The following is a 9,781-nucleotide window of genomic DNA, read 5'->3' on the forward strand; positions in this document are numbered from 1 at the left end:
TCCCCTTGAAGCTCCACAGTAAATGGTCCAGCGTGACTAGGCCCATCTGGGTCCATGATGTCCAGGAGGGCAGGAAAAGGGTGACTGTTGCATAGACTGACTTTCCTCTGCTTGATCACAGGACGATGATCGTTCACATCTAGTAAATGCACAACCAGAGTTCCTGTGCCTGTCGCTGGAACGTTATCTAGAGGAGAGGAGTCATTGTTCAGTGAGCTATAATCAGTAAAGGGGGAATGAACACTGTGACAGGATTAGGTAAGATATAGGACAGCTTTACCATCATCGTAAGCCAAAATGAGGACTGTGTATTTGCTGTCTTTGACATAGAGGGATTCTCTGTCCATGCTGCTTTTAACGTTGACCGATCCTGTGTTAACATCAGCGCTCAGCCACCTGGAAGTGTCGTTGTAGAGTTTATATCTGAAAGCAGGAGACACAACCACGATGAGAACTTCAACAGAACCGTGCACAACCATACAGACGTGAACATTTTTTTGGTTTTTCACCTAACAGTCTGTTTCCTGGCTGCGTCTGGGTCTTTTGCTCTGAGGTCCACCACAGAATTTCCTACTTTCGCGTCCTCTGAGATGCTAACGTGCACCTCTGCTGGACTGAAGACGGGAGGTTCGTTCACGTCGATGACTTTTACGGTGACTGTGGCTGTCGACGTAGACACCGGTCCAGAAAACGGCGCCTCGTTAGTCACCACCACCAGCAGAGTAAAGGCAGGAATGTGCTCAAAGTCCAGCTCCTTGGAAGTGACAGAGAGAAAGAAAAAAAATGTGGAAGACTGTGTGTGTTGAGTAAAACTACAGTCGTGAATCCGACCCTTAACAGTCAGAAACCTTGCTATCTGACAGGTTTTTAGGAAAAACGAACAGAACCCATGAAAAATAGCCTTAACATACCGACAGCCTTGGATTCTGACTCCAACGTGACATTTTATGTCACCAATCAGGATAACATCGTATTATCTGACTGAACAATCAGACAGATTGGCTACGTTCACACTGCAGGACTTCATGCTCAATTCGGATTTTTTGTGAGATCCAATTTTTTTGTTCACATTTCCAGTTAAATGCGACTTGTATGTGATCTGCTGTGTGAACTTTGTATGACCCAAAAGTGTCCCGCATGCATAGAAGAGGACATGACGACTTCATATGCAGTGGGTGTACTCAGTGTTTACAGAAGTAAACACGGATGGTAGTGGTGGAGCGTATCTTGCCCATCGCTCCCCCGCCGCTGCCACCGATGGTGGAAACAGAACTGTGACCACTAACTAAACCATCATCAGTAGTCAAGTACTGCCTGTGTGTTCCGGCCACTTCCACCCCGGGGGTGCGCTCCAACGGGGTGGAGGTGGCCGGAATGTGCACAATCACACTGGTCAATTAGACGTGAAATCCAGTGATGCGTAGTGTTCGAACAACACACTAGTTATTATAACAACTGTAAACAATAAATATTAACAACAAATGAGCCTTCCAGCATCAAGCCCTCCTTGTATCTCGACGTCCGTCTTGACAATCCGACAGCCTTGCTATCATGAAAACTACATGAAAGAAGGTTTTACATTTCGGGTCAGATTGTCGAGTCACGGCTGTACTTCTTGTTAATAAAAACTGACAGGTGTTTTCTAACCTTTGCTGTCCTGATGATTCCCTCCATTTTATTAGGGCCTGTAGTGATGTTGAACTCTCCCCCTTTGTTGCCTGCGATTATTGAGTATTTCGTGTTGGCGTTTGGAGATCCCAGCTCATCCTCGTCCGTGACCCTGAGTCTTGCTACCTCCACTCCAACCTCACTCTCAGGGACTGATGTGGATATCTGAGGAAGAGCAGGAAAATCTGCTTTGTGAACTTACAGATTAAACTTATTATCATGAAGTATTTGGGCATTTCCTTCACTCACAGATGTCACATAGAATTGTGGAGCGTTATCGTTGCTGTCAGCAATGACAATAATAACGGTGCAGGTAGCTGTCAAACCCTCTCCTTCCATATCAGCAGCTTGTACGATCAGGTTGTACTCTGGGTGAGTCTGAAACAAGAAAGTGAGTTATAATGGAGGGTTTAAAACCTTGGAAAGAGAAGAGCAGTGTGGTAACATTACCTCTCTGTCCAGTCCACCTGCCCTCAGGCTGATCATTCCACTCACTGGATTGATGCCAAACATAACGTCTTTGGGAATTTGCGGCGTCTGAGATCGTATCCTATACCTGATCACAGCGTTGTTTGTGTTTGGATCGTCCTTATCCACTGCTGTTACCTTTACAATGGAATCACCTGTTGACGTAAACAAGATCAAGCCGACTGTCAGGACCTAACGTGCACATTTTAGTACTTAAAGTATAGCTTGCTGAGTCTTCATCTCACCAACATCGGCGCTTTCGCTCACTCTGCCAACAACAGGGTTCTGAATGAAAGCTGGAGCGTTGTCGTTCTGGTCAATGATGTTGATGATCAGCTCCATGGGCTCTTCTGCCTTTGCTCCTTCATTCAGCGCATGAGCCCACAGCTGGAACACACAGCACGTACAGCCATCCCATAAAGCAGTGATCTCCAACAACTCTGGTCCTCGTGAGCTACTGTCCTGCAGGTTTTAGACGTTTCCGTGCTGCAACACACCTGACTCAGATGAATGGATCTCCAACAGCTTGTTGTCCAGTTCGACACAAGTCTGTTAATAATCCATTCATTTGAGTCAGGTGTGTTGCAGTACGGAAACGTCTAAAACCTGCAGGACAGTAGCTCACGAGGACCAGAGTTGTTGGAGATCCCTGCCATAACGTATCAGCAGAGTATCAGTGAACTTTCATGTGGTTCACAAGGATACTTCATTAAATGTTGGATAAACTAGACACAAACACAGACAAAAACAATGTGATTATGCTTTGCTCACAATGTATTTGTCCTTTTTCTCCCTGTCCAGCGGCTGGGTCACATACATCCCCCCAAATCGCCGATCGACGGTAAAAACACCCTCTGGGGGCTGATCTGCCCCCGGTCCGCTGATCTTGTAGGTTATGGCCACCTTTTCGTCATAACTGGACTTAAGCTAAATCACAAAAATTAAAATGTATTAGTCAAGGTGGCTTTAGTCGACGCAAATGCAATCAAAGCTATTTAATTTGCTAAATACTGCTCCAGTTCACCTTCACCATAAATTTGGGGTATGGACCCCTGTCGTTTTCTGGAAAGTTAATTGCAGGAATAACCCACTCCCTCTTCATGCGTCTCAAGCTGCCAGACGTGGTTGGAAACTCAACGATGGGGACAGAGTCAGTCGTTCTGTTCTGTTTGAATTAAGGAAAAGTGTCAAGTCAGATACAGTGTTCAGTCACAACCAGTGGCGGAAAATGATTTCTAAATTTACCTCAAGATCGTTTCTTTTTTGCGTTTCATTACTTGGGCAGTTGTTTAAATATTGTGGTTGGATCCCTGCAGCAGCTACAGATGGCAAACACTGAGAAGAAAACATTATTTGAAGAAACCATCCCATTCAGACATTTTGTTAAGCACTCTAATGTACTGTATATCATTTAAAATAATACAGTAAATCAGTGTAGAAAGGTGGACATGTTTCATATCCAGGTAGTAAAAACTTCATGTGCACCCTCATGCACACAGGTAGACGTGGAAATCTGATCAAAAGTCATTACCACATGGAGAGGGGGTTAAAAAAAACAAACAAGAAAACATTGTGAATATACAGCTACAGTTCAAGAAGGCTGGACAAAGGAGCTGATGCCAAAAAAAAACAGACTTAATAGTTGAACACTTACCTGGACTTGGCACAGCAAGAAGAGCACCTTCAAAGACCTGCAGTTCCCCATCATCTCCTCAAGTGTGAAGCTCTACAGATCCGTCCTGGACCAATTGAGCTTTGTTGTAACGGCGCACTGAGGCATTTACTCTCCCTCCTTAAGGAGCGTGTCTTGTCTCTGGCGTTAGCGTAGTAATTGATCCCGTTCCAATCCAACGTGTTGTCGGTTTCCTTAAACTCGCTCCCGCTGATGCTGAGTCGCCGTTTGATTTTTATCAGCGAAGTGAAAAACAAAACCGTTGGAGGCGACTACAGGCAGCGTCAGTCATGCAGGTGAGTGTTGATGCAGGTGAGGCTTTGCCCTCTGACCTTTCAAAAACTGAGAGGTTTGTATGACATTTATTCACTAACTCTGAAATTTCAAAAAACAAAAAGGAAACAGCAGGAAGATTGCTTTGAACACCTTTCGTTAAAATATATACCTCTGCTGTGCATTTGTTGGCAGGATACCCAGACCACTGGGGATGAACTTTTTCTCTGAGCACACCCGTGTTTACAAAACAAGAATCACATCGGCTCCCACGACACTCGACAAATAGCACATTAGCACAGTTTATTTTGAAAACTTCCACTGACTTCCCAGGTTTGGACTTCAAACTCCACACAAAATGTTAAGTTGCCCTTTGAAATCCATTACTTTTTTAAAAAAACTTTCAATATTTCTGTCAGTAAACACAAAGAAAACTAAATAATTTCTCAGTTTAATGTGAAACATCTGCAACAACGAATGGAATTTAAATACATCCAACCAAAATTACATTAAATAGAGGATCTTGATACTTCACACACAAGTAAACGGAGGGAAAAAAGGCAAAGATGTGCAAGAAAAATAGGAACAAAAGTGAAGACAAACAACTAATTGAGTGTGTGTATGTTCAGTCTGTACACTTGTATGCACTTCAGTTCTACTGTTGACAAGCAGCCTGAAAAACACACCACGAACACGCTGCAGGACGACAACTTTTTGTTCACAAAACCTGTATTTTTGACCTGATAAATGCTACAGCCAACATGTAACCCGTGTTAAGTCTGGTAAACGGTGTAGTTATTATAAATAGTAACTGTAGACAATACAACATAGAAAACCTTCCCTCTCCGGTCATCAATTTAACCTCCAAAACTTCCTCTCTGTGTATCAACTTTACATATTAACAAGTCTTTCCATAAAACGAATCTCTTCTTGCCTTAAAGTGGCTCAGATGTAACTCTACACTTCCTCCAGAATGCACAGAGGTCCATGTCGGCCTGACCTCTCTCTCTCCACTCAACCCTCCCCCACTCACAGCAGCTCCACATCAATAACTAACTACACTTGTGTTTAAACACTACCAAACTATTCTACGCTACACAATAGAAAGTTAGAACACTGGAGAAGGATTTTGAAGACATGAAAAGTCTCAGCCTACATATAAAAAGAATTTTAGGTTTGTTGCGCATGGAATGTCAAAAGTCTAAATCTGTGTTGTTTTTGTGGGACTGCTATTGGTACAATAGAGATTAAAATGCTCAGCCATGAAAGTGACTTCCTCATGACATGTCTCCTAGCATAAAAAATCACCATGTGCACACATAAGCAAGGAAATAAAATAGATTTTCACCAGAGGGGGTCTTTAAATATACGTGTAACAGGTAGGGCTGGTCCGAACAGCTGTTCTCCAGATATTCGGCCCAATTAATGACGAATATCCTGAATGTTTTGGGAGGATATTCGAGGATCAAAATCGATATCTCGATCCCAGCACAGCAAACGAATTGTTGGCTATTTGGGTCCAGCCCTAGTAACAGGATGTAATGTTTGTCAAGTAGTTGCTGACTGTGATCTGAACAGAGTTGACTGTAATGTATGTCTCCGTCCAGCTTTGATTGCAAAAATAAATAAATAAAAACATCTGTTAGCTGCGGTGAGGTCTGGCCAGGTCGGAGTTCAGATACACCACAGTAGCTGTGATATCGTCTCTGTACATTCGAGCAAGGTCCTCTGGCAAAGCCAGCATTGAGGCCAGTCTCTCCTGGCACAGCTCTCCATACTCCCCAGTGCCAAGAGCATGTCTGATAAGGTGTGTGGCAGCGTTGGTGTCCAAAGCGGGGGAGGCGCGGGCCCGACGTTTCAGCAGGAGTTCATGCATCTGACCCAGTTTTAGCTGCCTCTCAGACGGGGACACAGGAGCCTGGAGAAAAGAAAGGACGGTCATGAAAACATTTTTTCAGAGCAAATTTACGGAACAAAAACCCATTAATGTGTTTTACGTGGAAACTGTGTGCAGTGAATGAAGGGAATAGCAACACACGTCACTTCTACTATCCACAAACCTGTAAGTGAATTCCACTCAGGTGCTCTCCAATAAGTCGTACCGCCTCCTCACTCCCCAGTTCATCCCACAGTCCGTCGGTGCCCAGGATCAGGAAGCGGTCCTGAGGTCTCAGCTTGTGATAGGTTATATCTGGTGCCACATCCAGGTAGGGTGGTGTCAGATAGTTTGGCGGAGTGTACTGATACAAGTTGAGAGAGTCAAGGTCCACTCCAGATTCCAGACTGGATAAAATGCTCTGCTGCAACTCCTGGCTCCATTTGAATCTCACATCGCCAAATGCACGCAGGGGCATCAGAACCTGAGAGAAGAATGTAAGATCAAACCAGTGACTTACTCACTTAATCTAAAGGTTTTAGAGCGCCTGCTACAAAAACTCACCCCTAGAAGTCTGTCGTCTGTGATCACCGTGTCTTTCTCTGAGGGTGGATGCTGGGCTTTGATTCGTTCCACCTCTTCCTGGTTCTCCGAGTTGTGGTCTTGGGAAAGAGGTAAAGCGCTCCATGAGCCATCCTCATTTTGTACCCCTAACACCGCTCGGCAGTCACCAGCATTCGCCACGTAGATCCCATCTGTGCCGACATGAGCCACACAGGCGGTGCACCCGGCAAATGCAACCTGGAACCATGATGATGATGAATCTGTATCAGCACCGTGTGACCTTAAACTCAATGAAGCAGCAAAAACTGCACAATCTCATTACCTGGATGGCTGTACTTTTCATCAGGTCATTGGAAAGAGGGACTTGAGCCTCCAAGGAGATATCAGCGTCGAGCCGCTTGAAAGCGCAATCCAGAGCATCTTTAGGACTAAAACAGAAGATTGTTAAGCTTTGTGTCCTAGCATGTCTTGTTTTGTTGGCTTACGTGTTTTAAAAGGCCCATCTAGGGAAGAGTTCTGCAAATTAGCTTCGACTACAAGGCGTTGGTATGTGGCAGTGTTTCATCCTGTTTACTTATCCTTAAAAAATAAGCCTAAAAAAAATAAATAAAATAAAACAATAATGGAGGGAAGTTAAAGGAAAACCAGTCAGTTGTGTGTACAAGCATAAACATAGCTATACGGCAAAGCCCCGGAGTATTTAGACAGTGACAGAATTTTCATAATTTTGCCTCTTGGTACCACCACAGTGGATCTAAAATGAAGTTATCAAGATGTGATTGAAGTGTAAACGCTCAGCTTTAATTCAAAGGGTTCAACATAAATACTGCATTGAGTGTTAACAGCCACTTTCTACATATTACATTAATCTCAATATTTTTGCTGAAGTTCTTAAAAGTTCCATCTTGATTACTTCATTTCAGATCTATTCAAATCCACAGTGGTGCAGAAGCAACACTAAAAGAAAAAATTGTGTCACTGTCCAAAGACCTGCATATGGACATACTTCTGCACATAGAACTGTACACGCATAGTACCCATGATTAATGTGTCAAGAGACTAAAAACTTTCTGAGGTATTCATTTCCTTTCATTGTCAATACATTAAGCCCACCAACTTTGACAGCCTTCATCAATGAGAAATTTCACTGTCACTTTATCACCGTATCCCAATTCCACGATCACAGTGTCGCTACACAGCTCACATTCAAAGACCTGCTTGTTCCTCACAGGTGTGCTGAGTTTTACAGTTTTTCCCCAGACTGGAAAATCTTGCCTAAGGCCAGTCAAAGCTTTCACATTTACATAGTTTTTTTTTAATACATTTATGTGAATAAGCAAAAACACACACATAAAAAGAAATGCATTGCTTTTAAAAACAACAACAACATATTTAAATGAATTCTTCCAATTTGACAGAATTTAACAAGAGATGCACGCGTGTTCCTACCTCATGCCCTCGCCGTGTTCCTCACCGTCCAGTAAATCTTGCCAGAAGACGCGGAGGTGGTCAGTGTACAGGGATGCAGATTCACGATAATTAAAGTCTGCGTGATGTTTATACCACTGCAAGATGGGAGGAACAGGTCTGCCATGCTCCATGCATTTCTCAAGCTCCTCCAGGATGTTTGTTGGCATCATTGCAACTGCTGTGTAATACAGCAGCCGCTCGCTGACAGCCTGAGCACACGCCCATCCCCCATGGCCATCAAACACTCCAAAGAGCATGCCCTTTGACTAGAAAGGGAAAAAATGCATTCAGTTTTACAAATACAGTGAGACTGATGTACAAACGGAGGGTAGTAGATGTGTACCTGCAAGCAGGTGGCTGCACTGCGACGATCCTCATTAGGAGTGTTTGCAGCGAGCTGGTTACTCTCAAACTTTCTCACAGCACTGAGTCCCCTCCCATCAAACTCTGGCACATTAACAGTCTGAAACAGAGATGCACACACACGCACACTGAGTTATTCATAGATGTGCGCAAACTGATCTGTCAGTGTTTTTTTAAAAAAACAAAACAGCATTTTAATGCCCACTTCTATCAGAAAAACAGTCTTCTCTGTTTTAAAATACAACATGGTAGTTGTCTTCCTTATCCAGAGACTGTCTCTGCGCCACTCATTACCTGCTCATTGGTTCTCAGAATACTGTTGATCTGGACTCGGCTCAGCTGGAAGTCTAGATCCTGACGAGTGGAGAGGTATCGGCCTCTTGGAGACCAGTTTCCAGCTTCCTCTCCAGTGCAGCACAACTGGTCTGATCTGAAGAGACTCCAGGATGAGCAGTGACACCGGTGGACTGGTTGAGGCTGAGAGGAAGGAAGTGCTAGAAGTGGGGCATACTGAATGACCCAAAAAAAGAGTGATGGCAACATTAAAAAAAAAAAAGTGACAAAACGTAAAAGAAAATTTCTGAATATAACAATATAATCGTCTAAGTTAAGCAAGAAGTCAGTCAGAACACAAACCTGGAATGGGGCTGCAGAATAAAATGCCAACGTGTAGCTTGAAGCTCTTTGAAGGATGCTCGCGTACACACGTCCATACATCGCTAATGCACCGCTGCTGGTTGGATTTTGCGCACCTTAATCACAGTAATATCGATGCCAAGCTGAAAGGGAAGTTAATACATTATAGCATGTACACGTACGTATGAGATATGTGTGGTGACACCGCTACAGTTCTGCTACACATGACATTCAGGGGGCTACCGGAAATAGTAGCGACCCAGTATGAGTTTGGCAGCTTTAAATTAATACAATATTCGACTTGCTCGAAGCTAATACCGAGCAGCATGCATATACGTATGCCGTTTCTGTGTGTTACAGAAACAAGCCTGTCACATATCACTGACCTGACGATACATAACACGTAAAGTTAGCTTGCTAGCTGGCTAGCCCGGCTACGGTTCTGTTAACTGATGAGCGACTAACGTTTACGTTAGAACATAACCTACATTGAATACAATCATACAGAGGTGGCAAATATTTCAAATAAATTGAAGAAACGACTTAATTAGACACTTACAAACTTAGTAAAAGTACGAATGAATCAACGTCGGTCGATAGGCACCTACTCCAAAACATGAGAGCAAAAGCGGGGACATGTGACACCTACGTCAGACGCACAGTTGTAGTCATAAACTGTGTGGTTGTAGTTTTTGGGGGGTTGATGTTTTTTTTTTTTTGCTGTCCACCTTTGTTGCAGATAGCATTTGGAAGAAGAAAGAAACGCGTAAGAAAAGAAGGGACTAATCATC

The 9,781-nt window shown here is 43.6% G+C and overlaps 2 protein-coding genes across 2 annotated transcripts in view; both read right to left on the reverse strand.

Moving 5' to 3' along the window:
• LOC103368209 (B-cadherin) overlaps positions 1 to 3,841 on the reverse strand; it is a 6,861-nt gene extending 3,020 nt beyond the window's left edge. Inside the window, exons 1-11 of the mRNA XM_008296495.1 lie at positions 3,791 to 3,841; positions 3,382 to 3,471; positions 3,161 to 3,301; positions 2,908 to 3,063; positions 2,382 to 2,523; positions 2,119 to 2,291; positions 1,918 to 2,046; positions 1,648 to 1,833; positions 510 to 754; positions 281 to 423; positions 1 to 187 (exon numbers count right to left, since the gene is read on the reverse strand). Of these exons, the coding sequence (XP_008294717.1) occupies positions 1 to 187; positions 281 to 423; positions 510 to 754; positions 1,648 to 1,833; positions 1,918 to 2,046; positions 2,119 to 2,291; positions 2,382 to 2,523; positions 2,908 to 3,063; positions 3,161 to 3,301; positions 3,382 to 3,471; positions 3,791 to 3,841 (1,643 nt within the window). The remainder of the gene's footprint in view (positions 188 to 280; positions 424 to 509; positions 755 to 1,647; positions 1,834 to 1,917; positions 2,047 to 2,118; positions 2,292 to 2,381; positions 2,524 to 2,907; positions 3,064 to 3,160; positions 3,302 to 3,381; positions 3,472 to 3,790) is intronic.
• A 528-nt stretch (positions 3,842 to 4,369) lies between these two features.
• Positions 4,370 to 9,628, reverse strand: pdp2 (putative pyruvate dehydrogenase phosphatase isoenzyme 2). Its single transcript, XM_008296490.1, has 9 exons — positions 9,550 to 9,628; positions 8,991 to 9,133; positions 8,649 to 8,864; positions 8,335 to 8,454; positions 7,971 to 8,257; positions 6,844 to 6,949; positions 6,522 to 6,758; positions 6,142 to 6,441; positions 4,370 to 5,999 (listed from the first exon to the last, which is right to left on the reverse strand). The coding sequence occupies exons 2-9, from the start codon at positions 9,069 to 9,071 to the stop codon at positions 5,724 to 5,726; spliced, it is 1,623 nt and encodes a 540-aa protein (XP_008294712.1). The 5' UTR covers positions 9,072 to 9,133; positions 9,550 to 9,628; the 3' UTR covers positions 4,370 to 5,723.
• Between the last annotated feature and the right edge of the window lie 153 nt (positions 9,629 to 9,781).

The sequence above is a fragment of the Stegastes partitus genome, unplaced genomic scaffold, assembly GCF_000690725.1.
Source record: "Stegastes partitus isolate 25-593 unplaced genomic scaffold, Stegastes_partitus-1.0.2 Scaffold1131, whole genome shotgun sequence".
Taxonomy (NCBI): Eukaryota; Metazoa; Chordata; class Actinopteri; family Pomacentridae; genus Stegastes; species Stegastes partitus.